This window comes from Grammomys surdaster, unplaced genomic scaffold (assembly GCF_004785775.1).
Source record: "Grammomys surdaster isolate TR1022 unplaced genomic scaffold, NIH_TR_1.0 1129, whole genome shotgun sequence".
NCBI classification, from domain to species: Eukaryota; Metazoa; Chordata; class Mammalia; order Rodentia; family Muridae; genus Grammomys; species Grammomys surdaster.
The window spans coordinates 697,966-711,682 of NW_021605548.1; the positions used below are offsets into that span (position 1 = coordinate 697,966).

The 13,717-nt window shown below is 50.9% G+C and overlaps 1 protein-coding gene across 5 annotated transcripts in view; it reads left to right on the forward strand.

Moving 5' to 3' along the window:
* Positions 1 to 9,252, forward strand: part of Top1mt (DNA topoisomerase I mitochondrial) — a 21,266-nt gene extending 12,014 nt beyond the window's left edge. For all 5 annotated transcript variants that reach the window (XM_028783454.1, XM_028783449.1, XM_028783450.1 and 2 more), the window contains 5 exons: positions 279 to 393; positions 1,859 to 1,986; positions 2,579 to 2,673; positions 8,444 to 8,590; positions 9,069 to 9,252. In XM_028783454.1, coding sequence (XP_028639287.1) covers positions 279 to 393; positions 1,859 to 1,986; positions 2,579 to 2,673; positions 8,444 to 8,590; positions 9,069 to 9,171 — 588 coding nt within the window. In that variant the 3' untranslated portion in view covers positions 9,172 to 9,252. The remainder of the gene's footprint in view (positions 1 to 278; positions 394 to 1,858; positions 1,987 to 2,578; positions 2,674 to 8,443; positions 8,591 to 9,068) is intronic.
* The last annotated feature ends 4,465 nt before the right edge of the window (positions 9,253 to 13,717 follow it).

Genomic DNA, 13,717 nt, shown 5'->3' on the forward strand with positions numbered 1-13,717 from the left:
ACCTCCTCCAACAAGGCCACACCTCCTCCAACAAGGCCACACCTCCTAATCGTGCCACTGCCTATGGGCCTATGGGGGCCATTTTTATTCAAACCACCACAGATAGGGACTAGGGGTCCTGGAAAGGAATAGGGATTCAAGTCTAGCTTGTCTTTGTCCCCAGTGTGTTCTCTGTTCTGACCCAGCAGCTAAAGCAGTTTTCCTAACCCTCTCCTGCAAGCTGAGGCTAGCCCATGGAACTTGTGCCTCCATGACTCCTTTCTCCTCTCTGTACCCAGCCTTCCACCCTGAATAAGCACTTGCAGTACTTGATGCAGGGGCTGACAGCCAAGGTGTTCCGGACCTACAATGCCTCTGCCACTCTGCAGGAGCAGCTGCGGGCGCTGACCCGTGGTGAGTAGATCTTTGATCCTAAGGGCCAGCCAGACTATCCCCTATGGGAGCTGCCTAAGGGCTGCACCTTGGGCTGCCCTAGGCATGAGTCAAGGTAGGACTGGACACAACTGCTTGTTGGTGGAAGAATGCTTGAGGTTGATCCCAGAGTGGGGGTGGCCTCACTGGCCCCCAGTAGGGAGGTGTCCTGTTTCCTGCTCCACTCCTTCTAGCTGCTGTCCCTGGTCTGCAGTCTGTCCCTACCCTTCCTCCTCTAGGTAGGGCCTTGCCTCTCTTCCTTGGTCACTTTGGAGGTTCCTAACAGACCTGTGAGCCCCACCACTCCTGACCTCTCCAGTACCCCTAAACCCTCTCAGCTTTAGGTCCTGTTCCTCTACTGCTGTCCAGGGACCTTTGTCTCCCACACTGTCTTGAGCTGCTCAGCGGGAACAAAGCCCGCCCAACACCTGCTCCCTTGCTTCTCCTGGCTCAGAAAGTCATGAAGGCCAGAGCCCACCACCTATGCCCCCACTGCTTCCTAAGCAGGGTGTCTCAAGGGGAACTCTCTGGTCAGAGCAGGGTGAAGACTTGATGTCCTCAAGTGCTGAATCCAGGCTATTCCCCCATTAAACCTGGGCAGCCAATATGGCTGACCTGGGGCCAGTGAGCTGTGTGGCCCCGAAGACATCTCATGCATCAGGGGCAGGCATGCAAGGAGCCAGCCCTTTTTAGAGGAACTTGCCATAGGAAGCCAGAAGCCAGGCCTGCTAGCAGAGCATCCTTTAGATCCAGCCCTGAAGAAAAAAAAAACTGCAGGGTCCTATTTCCAGGTGTGGTTTTGTAAATCTTGTGTGAATGACCACCTGGCCTTAGAATTCTTCAGGCGGGAGCTAGTCCGAGAGTAGTGGCCATGCAGATAGGTGACTCAGGGACCTGAACCTGAACTTCAGTCTCTCAGGATGTAGCGGGTGAGAACCTTGCTCAGTAAAGCTGAGGTGTACAGGCTACAACAACCTCAGGGTTGTTAGTCATGAGTTCTTAGAAGGATCCTGGACTAAACAAGCTCAGACGACACTGCCTCACCTTTCCTTGGGCCTTAGGGCTTCTAGGTTACCCTCTTCCAGAAGGAAATGGCTAGGCCTGGGATGGCTTTGGGGCTCCTGCCTCTGCCCCAATAGGACATAGTCCAGCCCCCACTGGACTCTACCCCAGTGCTGCCATTACTATGGCTAAACCCAGTTGGCCCCAGCTTGTGGGGCATCTTAGGTCGTTGACTTTTTCCTTGGGATTTTGTGTCATAGAAGGGACATTTATAACATGTCCAGAAAGAGCCCCTTTAGGGCCAAGGATGTGACCCAGCGTACTACACTTGCCTAGCATGTCAAGGTCCTGGCCTCCATTGCTAGTACCACCAAAGAATAGGAGGGAAGAAGGGAGGCTCACAGCAGGTTGCAACAGAGTGACAGCTGTCATTGTCTTTGCTCAGTTGAAGACAGCCTAACCTGCAAAGTCTTAGCTTACAACCGGGCGAACCGGGCTGTGGCGGTCCTCTGTAACCATCAGAGAGCAGTTCCCAAGACCTTCGAGAAGTCGATGCAGAAGCTCCAAAAAAAGGTGGGTTGGTGCTTGCGGTGAGGGCCCTCCATACCGGCTGCCTCCCTCCTTCTCTTCGGGGCATTTCATGGAGGGCAGGAATGTGGACTGGCTATAGCGCTGCAGGAGGCTGGGGCTTGAAATCACACAGGGCTATGTCCTGGGCAGCCATGGGAGGAACCAGCTTCTAGGTTCAGAGCCAGCTTGGCTGCCTCTCATTTCCCTGCTAGGACACAGCCCGTGTTCTAGTTTATGAAAGAGGTCAGAGCAGTGGGGATGCTGGATCAGTTTGTGGCTGGTGCGGGTGGCACCGTTGGGCCCTAGAGGTATCTTGTCCTCACTGTGCTCCTGGTCAGCCCCATGTGGCTTCATGGGGCTGTCTCCCAGGCTGCTCTGTCACTTGAGTTGTTTCAGAATGTAAGGCCAGGACAGGGGTGACATAGTTCACCTATGAGGCTCTGGAGTCTGCTATAAACCCTAACCCTGTGCAACCTCTCCCCGCCCCGCCCCGCCCCCCAAAAAAGAATGTTAGGCCAACAGCTGTGGACGGAAGTCCTCAGGACAAGTCTGGGTGGGGATGGAAGCAGCCATGCAAGTGTTTGTTTCTCCACAGATTGAGAAAAAGAAGGCACAGGTGGCTGAGGCACAGGTGAAGCTGCTGAAGGCGGAGATTGACCTTAGAATGAGAGGGGACAGCAAATCCAAAAGGTATGTGTTGAGCTGCTGCCCTGAAAGCTGTAACCCTGAGGCCCAGCTGGGGTCAATCTGGGTGAAGTCAGCTTTGGCCTTAAGATTCTCCCTAGCTACTATTGTGATCTTTGAAGGCTTCATTATTCATACACAGAAGACATGGCCGTTTAAGACATGGCCGTGTAAGGCACGGCTGTGGCCTCTGATGCCGGCTGCATATAGCGGGGTTACTGCTTCAGGGCTCCCAGCCTCCTAGGCTCTTTCTGGGTTTTATTTTGAGCAGTTGGTTGAGTGAGTTTTCACAGCACACGTTTTACCGTTTTACCCTTGTGCCCTGTTCTGCTGGATACAGTGACATCCTTTAAGCATTCAGGGAGGCAGAAACAGGCAGATCTCTATGAATTCAAATCCAGTCCAAGGCTACATAGAGAGACCCTGTCTCAAAAGAGATCAAACCAAGCAAACAACAAAACAAAACAAAATACACAGTTCTGAGAGATGTGTTCCTGTTTCATGAAGAGATCCTGTCTCCATCAGCATCCCCTCCCACCGCCCCAGCCTCAAGCAGCCTGTCTGCTTCACGTCTCCTCAGGCTTCTCTGCAGCTGGTCTGGGCTTGTGGACATGGCTGCCTTGCCTGGTGAGCCCACTAGGCCTTGTTTCTCTTCTGTCACTTCTGTCTGTTGTGCCTAACACATTCTCTGACTCCATGATGCCGGAGGATTCCCAAGTTTTCTCCTGAGAGGTTTATCACCTTAGCTGTCACAGTAGTCCGCAGCTCATCTTGAGTTTACTTTTATCTGGGGTCTGAGGGTTTAGCCTCTCAAACATTTCTGTCCTTACCAAGTGCACTCGACACCTGTGTTGGAAATCGGTTGTTTGCAGGTATGGGGTTCGTTTATGGCCTTTCATTTTGTTCTGTTCATCTATGTGCTGTGTCCGCTCCAGTCCATCTTGGTGACTGAGTGTGGGGATCAGGAAGAATGTGACTGACAACTTTTTCTTTTCTTGTTTGAGATAAAGTCTCACCGTCTGCCTCAGGCTGGTCTTGAACTCACAGTCCTGTCTTAGTCTCTGAAGGACTGGGATTATAGGCATGTACCACCTCTGCCTAACTCTTAACTCTGTCTTTCTCTCTAAAGATTGTTTTGGCTACTTGTTGACGCTTGAAATCCACACCCTTCCCCATGCACTTAGGGGTGGTATTGTGCTTGCTGGTCATTTTGAAAGTGCCACACCATGCAGTACCGAGTCTCAACACAATCTGTAAGCACCTGTAACCCCAGTCCTTGGGGTAGAAGACTGGGAGGGGCAAAAGTCTGGATCATTCTTAGCTATATAGCAAACTCAGGTCCATCCTAGGTTACATGAGAGCTTAAGTTAAAAAAAAAATCAATATAATTTAAACTCAGTCTTCCTTAACCTCTCAGCAAACATTTGTAGTTTTTCAAGAAAAACCTAAGTGTTGTGTTTCCAGGCAGGTGTAAATAGGCTTTTTAGCTCATATTTGGATTGTTCACGGCTACCTTTGTTAGGGGTTTCCCCAGTCTACCTTGAGTTCAGTGATAACAGATCACAGGCTCAGTGTGCACAGTGCTCATGGCAAAGATCGCTCATGGCTAAGATCGACCACAGTGGAGTGGAGCGGGCAAAGCACCTGGGCCGCATCCAGGATTGTGTGAGAGCCTCTCTGAGGCTGCCATGGTACCTTGAGGTTGTCACTTGGTGCTGTCCCTTCTGCATTTCACAGCTGTTGCCTACCGCCCTTCCCCCCCCCCAAACACACGCCTTGATACAGGATCCACAGATATAGGATCCACAGTCACATTCAGTAAACACAGCCCTGCAGATATTCGCTTTCCCATCCAGGGGCCACATCTGCACAGGAACATTTTCACAGATGGGGCTTTAAACTCACAGGCAGGCTGTGTCCTGGGTGAAGCCAAGTGTAAGAGGGCTCATGTGCCCTGCCCAGGAGTTACTCCTGATCACTTAGGCAGTGGCCAGTCCCATTTGGAGCAAACTGTGTCTGACAGCCACACTGCCTCCCCAGGGGAAGGCAGGATGTAATCAGGCTCTTTGTCAGAGGCTGCAAACTGCTTGTGCAGGGAGCTGACATCAGCACTGAGTCCTCCAGGGCTGAGTCCCATCTGGTGTGCCTTGTGCTGAAGCAGCAGTTACAGGATCCACGTGCTAGGAATGGACACAGGCCGACACTCCTGATTTCCCATGGTGCCTAGTGTTAGGCCCCCAGCTGGCAGCAGAGTAGGCTCTCAGCTCAGGACTTGGAGTGGCCAAAGTTAGTAGAGCTGCCGTGGTGTGGTAGGCAGTGCCAGGTTTAGGCCCAGATCACGACCAACTGGGAGATCTGTGAACTCAGGACCCCAGAGAGGTGGCCTGGAGCTGAGGCCAGTCCTGAGCCTTTGCAACTCAACGTGTAAGAGTCAGAATTGACCTGCTCAGAAAAGGGATATCAGTCCAGAGTCCCCAGACTTTGGCTGCCAGGTGGCTCAGCCCCAGAGCTCACTAGCAACCTGACTACTTCTGAGCCCTGGACGGATCCTCCCCAGTCTGTCTCCTCCCTAAGCTTCCAGGAGGCACAAACACTGTCAGGACTTAGGAAGACTTTTCAGACTTTAACACTCAGGGTTTCAGTTCCAGCGCTCCTCTACAGAAGCAGCTGTGGCCCCGCCTCCCCCACCCTCTGTACTCAGGACCGTGAAGACTAAGAGTTCAGCAGTGCACCAGTTTTACTCCTGTGCCTAGTGGGTCTTTCATCCATCCTTTTATTTGTTGGATTTTATTTTGGGCGGGAGAGGTGGGTGTTGAGATAAGGTCTCATTGTATAGCCCCGGCTGGCCAGGAACTTGCTATGTAGTCCAGGCCAGCTTTGAACTCACAGAGATCTGACGGCCTCTGCCTCCTGAGTGCTGGGGTGAAAGGCATGGGCCACCACACCCGGTCCCCCTCCCCCACCCAGGTGATCTCAACATCTTACCCTACCATTGGGTTTTTTTAAATTATGGATTTATTTTCATATGTATGGAAATTTTGCTTGCATACATGTCTGTCTGTCTGTCTGTCTGTCTGTCTGTCACAGAGTGCTCGAGGAGACCAGAAGGGGGCATCAACTCCTCCAGGACAGAGTCACAGATGGTTGTGAGCTGCCTTGTGTATTCTGGGAACCGAGTCTGAGTCTCTGGAAGAGCAGCCTAGGCTTACCTTCTCTGCAGCCTCCTTACCATTGTGTTAATGCTTGAGTCCAGACTCCAGGGGCACAGAGGAGTGCTGGCCACCATGCTCTGTCCCTTCTTTTGCTATAGGACTTCCATTGTGTTTCAGAGTCACCATTGTTGTATCCCAAGAGGCACATCTGGGTTGATGCCCGAGGGTGCAGCGTAGGCTGGGCACTGAGCGTGCAGCAAAGGAGGCGGGACCAGCAAAGGGAAAATTTCACAGGGAAAGAAAATGTCTGAGTACTAATGGCCCCTTGCTGATTTATTCCCTTTATTCTTGACACCACAAATGGGATGGCACTCGAGGGACCACATAGGTGAGACACCGTCTCTCTGGAAAGTTTCTGAGCTCTTTGCCATGAGCCAAGACCCAGACTTTACGAAGGAAGGCCAGGCTCCGCATACACTATGTTGTCCGACTGTGCAGCATGTTGAGCCTAATGAGAAGAACAGCAGGAGCCCTCGTGAGATACAAATCCCAGGCACCACCCAGGGGCCAGCCTGCCCTGTGGGCTGTCCTGTGGGGAGCTAGCCAAGCCTAGCTGTGGTGACTTTTACAACCTTGGGTGACCACCCAGGAATGCAGCTGCTGGTGGTCTGTTTGCCTTGTTCCCTGCTCTTGTAAATGGTTGCTCAGGCCAGAGTGTGTGCAGGTGGAGAGTCACCACCGGTGCACGCGGAGTTGCTCAGTTATTCCTGTCTGGTACAGAGGGCTTACACTTCCTTTCTTTGACTTGGCTAGACCTTCCAGAGCAGTGTTAACAGTCTGTGGGGGTTGGGGGTCGGTCACTGTGTCTTGCATTCAACCTGAGAGGCAAAGCTCTCAGTTTCATCTTCACGATGGTCACTGTGTGCTTTCATAGATGCTTCTCTCGGGATTTGCAGGGTTGAGTGTGCACACGTGTGACTGTGACGGGTGCTGGGGACTGTCAGGTGTTCTTTCTGAGATGACAGTGGGGTTTGTCCATTTAGACCCATGCACAGCACCAATCTGTTTCAGGTGTAAAGCCCTCGCTGCATCCCCGTGGCTGTGGGCTCTGCCCTTTCTCTCATGTGGCCGGAATCTGGCTTCTGTTCCGTGTTGGAACTTCTCTTCTGTTTCCAGAGGGATGCCTTTGTCTGGTTTGATCAGAGTAATGCTGGCTTCAGAAAATGAACTGGGACATGTTTCCCTCCTCTATTGGCAACCTCTGGTGGTGGTGGTTCTGTAGGCATTTGGTAGAGTGCTCCCACGGTGGAGTGCTCCTGCAGTGGAGTGCTCCTGTGTGCGGTGCCCTTATGGGGGCTTTGCTTTGGGAGAAGCTGTTAGTGATCAGTTTGGACTGCTTGACATCTGTCTGTCCAGGTCTCACGTTCTTTCTTTAGTCATTGTGTTCTGTTGTTCTGCAGGTACAGTCAGTGCTGAGACTGTGTCCAGCTCTCCATGGCATCCCCACTCCTCTGTGTTTCTGGAGTGTCCTTGAGCGTTCCTGACCACGTGACTGTGGTTCTTAAGGGCTGACATTCTCTCCTTGCGACAAGCTTCCCGAGGTGCAGAGCTCTGTCTTTTCACAGTGGCATGCTGCCGATGTCAGTTAGACCAGGGGGCATTCAGTGAGGCGTGCAGCTGTCACAACACAGCTGCTACGAAATGTCCCATGTGTCGCCCAAAGTATTCTGCGGGACATGAGGCTTCCTGCCTCATTCCCTGCATACGGTAGCCCACAGGTCACACTTGGCCTTCTGGCCTTTCTGCTTGTGCTCTTGACAGTGACTCTGTTGTTGCTGGAGCGTGGCTGTCACTGAGCAGGTGGCTGCTGTGGCTCCTGCTGCAAGTGCAGAGGGTTCCCAGCCTTTTGAAGTTCATTCCCACACATGTCCGTTCTTCCACATTTGTGTCTGGAGCACTGGTTCCTAGGGTTGGGATCAGGGTACCACGTGGTGGCAGGATCATGAGCAGGTAGCCATGGGGATGGTAAAGAGAAGGGTGAAAGGGGGACCTCACTTTAAAATTTATTGTCTTTAGTAACTCTTTCTTTGGATTTATTTATCATTTTATGTCTATGAGTGTTCTACCTGCTTGTATGTCTGTGCACCATGTGTGTGCCTGGTACACAAGGAGATCAAAGGAAGGCATCGAACCCCCTGGGTGGGACTGGAGTTACAGATGGTTCTGAGTTGCCATGTAGTTGCTAGAAATTGAACTCAGGTTGTCTGGAAGAGCAGCCAGTGCTCTTAGCTGCTGAGCTAACTCTCCAGCCCGATTAATTTCTTTCAGAAGACAGAAATAAGGGCTGGACACCTTCTCTAGTCACAGAGGCATCTGCTCCTGTTCCTGTTCTTAGCCTGGCCTGCTTCCTTGTTGGCATCACAGAGTTCCCTCCATCTGTGGAGTCAGCAGCCTCCCCCGGTGTGATGCCAGTTGCCCTTGGCTTTGACCCCTCTAGACTTCTCTCACTTTATGCCTGGAGAAGGCTAACAAGGCCATTTTGGAGGGAGGTGAAGGCGGGGCAGAGGGCACGGTGACTGGGGTCTGCTCTCAGCAACAGGCATAGGTGTCCCCTCTTCCAACAGTTTCCTTCAGAAGCAGCGGCGCTTGCTGAAGCTGGAGGAACAGCTGGCCCAACTGTACGTGAAGGCCACAGACAAAGAGGAGAATAAGCAGGTGGCCCTAGGCACTGCCAAGCTCAACTACCTGGACCCCAGGATCAGCATCGCCTGGTGTGTAGGCCTGAGGCCACTGTGCCCGTGTGTGACCTGAGGGCTCTAGGGGTCCCAGTACAGTCCCATAGGTGCCCTGTCCTGTACCTGGCCCTGTGCTAGGCACCACGTCTTATGACAGGGATCATCTAACTGGATGTCCCTGATGACTCAGTCTGAGTCCTCTTGTCTTTAGACCTCTTTTTTCTGAGCTTTGGGGTGACTGGGACTGCCAGTACCCTGTGAGCAGTAAATCATCACCTGAGTGCTTGGTCTGCCACTGGGGATTGGGGGACAAGGTCAGGCCATGCTCAGTGGCTACCTTGGCCATACTAGGGATGTCTTGATACCTTGGGGAGGGGACACAATTGTGTGGTGCCCGGGGGAGCAGGTTTGGAGGGCTCGGGGTATCTTGATCACCCTGATGTGCAGAGGCCACCACCTCTTCCCATACCTTGGCCCCCAGGGCGGGACTCAGAACCGCTGTTGTTACCTACAGGTGTAAGAGGTTTGGAGTGCCTGTAGAGAAGATCTACAACAAGACCCAGAGGGAGAGGTTTGCATGGGCCTTCGACCAGGCAGATGAAGACTTTGAATTCTAAGCGACAGCTTCTTTGCCACTGAAATTTTCTTGCTCACTGTGAAGCAATATTGTGGTTTTCTATAATAAAATGTTGGGGGAAGGTGTTTGTCGTTGTGACCTAGACAAAGGCCTGAGTCCCCCACCAGCTGCTTCCAGCCCCCAGGGTGAGGCTTCTGTTCAAGAAGAGAGCAGAAGAGAGAGAAAGGGTGCCTGTAGGTGTGTTTGTGTGTGTGTGTGTGTGTGTGTGTGTGTGTGTGTGTGTGCGTGCTGGGACCATCACCATATACCTTAGCTCTCCACAAGGTTACAGGTGTCCCTTATCACAGTCCCCAGTGGTAATTTTCAGTTCCTGCCTCAGCCAAGCTTAAGATGGAATCCAGGACTCAAGCACACACGTCACCACGGAGCATACCTCCAGCCAGCTTTAGCCTTCGATTCATGTCTTTCTGCCTCAGTGTAGCAGCCTTGTATTCTTCCAGGTCTGGTCCTGCTCCTTGTTTCTGTGTCCTTGGGGGTCACTGTCTTTTTGTGCTCTGTTGCCTGGGCGAGCCTGCAGCTGTCTTGCTCCTTTGCTCCAGTGCCATCCCTGGAGTTCTGTCCTCCACTGCATGAATTAAAGTGAAGTTCCGGCTTTCCATGCAAGCCCCATGACAAGCCCAGAGGACTCCAGAAAAGTGTGGTTGTTGGTGACCCTCCATGCCTAGGATGCTCTCACAGTGACTGGTATGTATGTGCCAGTAGCAGCCACATTTACAGGACTCAGCCAGCAGGATCTGGCTCTTCCACAGTGGCTCTGTGGCCTGACCACATCCATCCCCTCCCCCATGCCAGGCTTTACTGTGCTTGGACAGTAAGAAGAAGGAACCATGGGATTTAGGAGGTTTAGGCATCAGTGCAGGGCATTCGGCCCAGGGAGAAAGCCAAAGCAATGTAGGCTTGGCTTCACAGAAGGCCCGGCACACACTGAGCAAGTGCTGCACTGAGCTGCACTCACCCTTTCTGTCTGGTAACAGAATTTCCTCCGCTTTGTCTTTAGTTTGGGCTATCCTCCCAGTCTCAAGACTTCTTATGTTTTAGTTCTCTGATGGGTGTGGCAGCCCCTGCCTGTAGGCTGCTCTTGAGGCTGTGGTGGAGAATTGCCTGAGTCCTGAAGCACAGGCCAGAGATGGTGTAATGAAACCTTGGCTTTAAAGGAAGGAAGGAAGGAAGGAAGGAAGGAAGGAAGGAAGGAAGGAAGGAAGGAAGGAAGGGAGGAAAAGAAATCTAGAATGGGCAAAATGAAGTGAATAAGACACTGTATTTAACACAAGGCTCCTTTCAGCCTCTCCGCACTCCTGTTTTTTGAGAATGGTCTCTGCTACTCAAACTCACTTCAAACTCCTGGGCTTAAGTGATCCTCTTGCCTGCCTTCCGGTAGCTGGAGTGCTTGAACCATCCAGACTGACCCCTGTAGTGAGTTTATGAACTCTGGTTTTATTTCCTTCAAGTTTGTTATGGTTTGTATATGCTTGGCCCATGGAGTAGCACTATTTGGGGGTGTGGCCTTGGAGTAGGTGTGGCCTTGTTGAAGTAGGTGTGTCACTGTGGGTGTGGGCTTTAAGACCCTCTTCCTAACTGCCTGGAATTCAGTCTTCTCCTAGCAGTCTTCAGATAAAGACATAGAACTCTCAGCTTCTCCTGTGCCATGCCTGCCTAGATGATGCCATGCTCCTGCCTTGATGACACTGAACCTCTGAACGTGTAAGCCAGCGCCAGTTAAATACTGTCCTTATAAGAGTTGCCTTGATCATGGTGTCTGTTCACAGCAGTAAAACCCTAACTAAGACAAAGTTCACAAACAGTTCTCTTTCTCTGATGGACTTGAGTACCTCAAAGAAAATGGAGAACAACTGGACATATTCTTTAATCCCAGCACATAGCAGGCAGAAGCAAGCAGATCTCTGTGAGTTCAAGGACAGCCTGGTCTACATAGTGAGTTCCAGGACAGCAAGAACTATGTAGAGAGAGACCTATCCAAAAAAAAAAAAAAGCAAAGACAGTGGAGAGCTACACCTCTGGCCTCTGGCCTCTGCAAATACCATCAAATACCATACACAACCTGAGTAGCAGTGCCAGCTATGACTTCAAACTGGATAATCCCAGTCCTGCCATGGGCCAGGCAGAGACTACCTCCTGCCTTGGAGCTGCTAACCACCCCGACTCTCTTGGACTGTCCATTGCTTTCAAGAAGCCTTGCAGCCCTGTCCTGTACTCCGTGGCCCAATTCCACCCCTGTTCTCAGTGGTCAGTGGCCATGCCTGCTGTCAAGGAACATTTATACCACTGGGCCCACCATGGCCCGGAGGTGCTGACCAGGAACACTCTGCTCCAGCCAGAAGGTTTCAACACTGGCCAAGGCCATTCTAATCAACTAGAAGGAAAAAGGCACATCTATATGGAAATTCTACATGGCTGCCTAACTGGCTAGAACTTCGAAGTTTGGTTGGAGTGCTGCAAATCTAGAAGCAGATAATATTGCAGCCTCTTCAGTGGGGCTGCAAGGAGGTGGAACGCTAAAGCGCGAGGGCTGATGGGGGAGACCATGCTATGGTTAGAAAGTGCCAGAGCCAGTTATGTGAGGGGTCACCATGGCAGGCTCCCATGCCAGGATGGAGGACAGTCTACCTGGCCTTCAGGACAGCGTGGAGAATGTGGGCACCCATGGGCAAGCTGACCCTGTCCTCATTTGCTCCAGGCGCTCACCCACTCCCCAGGTTCTCCATTTTATGGTATTCTGGCTGTAGGCAGACCTCGCCACTCCTAACACTCAGGCCAGGAGCTTGTGTTACAGAGTTCAAGACCATTAAGAAAAGACTTTCATTTAATGGATAGTTAAGCTTATTGAAACTGCTAGGAAGACAACAATGTCAGAACCAAACTAGAGATTGCTGTGCAAAGGGGTTGGGGGGAAGAGTTTTAAAAGGCAAAACCCACAAGAAGACCTTGAGCGTCTGCACAAACAAAGCCAGGAGCTGTGCTGCTCTGCCAAGGTTAGGTAGTCAGGGCAACCTCAAAATAGTCTTTGAATGTCTGTATAAGCAGGTTAGAGAAGCTAAAAAAAAGCAGGCAGTCGTGTCATAACAGTTAGATGGTCATGGCTGTGCATTTTTGGGTGGAGTCACTGAGTCAGGGTTACTGAGAACTTACCTTTCAGGGATTGGAGTCAGAGACAAATGACTTGTGGGTACCAAGACGGATTCCTAGCATGAAATGGAGGTTTTTAAAGCCATCATAGTCCCTCATGGCTCTATTAGAGTGAGGTAGGGAATTTAAACTTAGGGCTCCTGGTATCGATAGTGTTTGACATCGGTATTTACACAGAAGAATTAGGATGTGTAAAGCAAAGAGGTAAAATAAGCATCAGGGTCAAATTGGTAACCATGAAGTAAGCCAGTCAGTTAGTTAGATCCCAGCCCCTATCTTGAGTAACCCTCTTTGTTTTAGTGGTGGTTTGTTCTGTTTTGTTTTTTTGAGATGGGGTTTCTCTGTGTAACCCTGGCTGTCTTGAAACTCACTGTGTAGACCAGGCTACAAGACTCAAGAGATTTGCCTGCCTCTGCCTCCCAAGTGCTGGGGTTAAAGGCGTGCACCATCATGCCCAGGTGAGTAACCCTTTTTGTAACTCTAATTTTAACAAGTATTTGTAATACGGAAGGATCCTAGGGGACAGCGTGAGATTTACTGTGCTAATGGGCATCATAGATAGATGATTTTGCCAGAGAGAAGGGAAGTGAACTCCTTTTGGTAGAGAGGAACTAGTTTCCTTTGGACCTAACATTCCAGCCTTTAGTTAATGGCAAGGGACAAAGTACTCTGTTCTATAACTGCATGCCAGCTAAAAAATGGGACTTTGTTGTCAGGGTTCAGGAAGGCTACAAAGCTGGCCAAAGGCTGGGGGGTGGGGTACCTCTGGTTTGCTGGACTGTATGGAGCTAGCAGAGTACAGGTAGTCTGGGGGCAGGTCGGAATGCTGACCTAAAGTAGAGGCTCAAGCTGTAGGACATTTTGTTAGAAGCATCTGGTGCACATTAGATTTCAACAAAACTGCAGTCATTGTGGAGGAGTTTGCAGACTGAAGTTGATTGGAAATCTGCTGGGACAGAGCCTTTAGGTGAGGAAGTTTAGGCTGTGGACTGACAGGAGTACTTATCTGGAGTCTGTCAGGTGGGTCCAAGTTGCAACAACTCCCCTGAAGCTTACATGAAATATTTTTTAAAGTTAACAAACAGAGGTAAAGTTTTAGTTACATCAGCATCATCACTGTTTGTGACCTGCCCTGAAATCCTCATTATAGAAACAGCAGTTAACCAGTGTCTGCAAGCAGCTGAAGTTGACCCATGCCTTTGAGCCATTGCAAAAGCTTGGGAACCCCAAAAAAATGATTCAGGGCTAAAAGCATGAACACTCTTTCCTCTGTTCCTGGCTGGGTATATAGTTTCGTCAGCCATGTTTTCAGCACTATCAGGAACACTGTGTATACTTAGAAAACAACCACAGGACATTTTAACAATTGAGCTTGTGGGTAT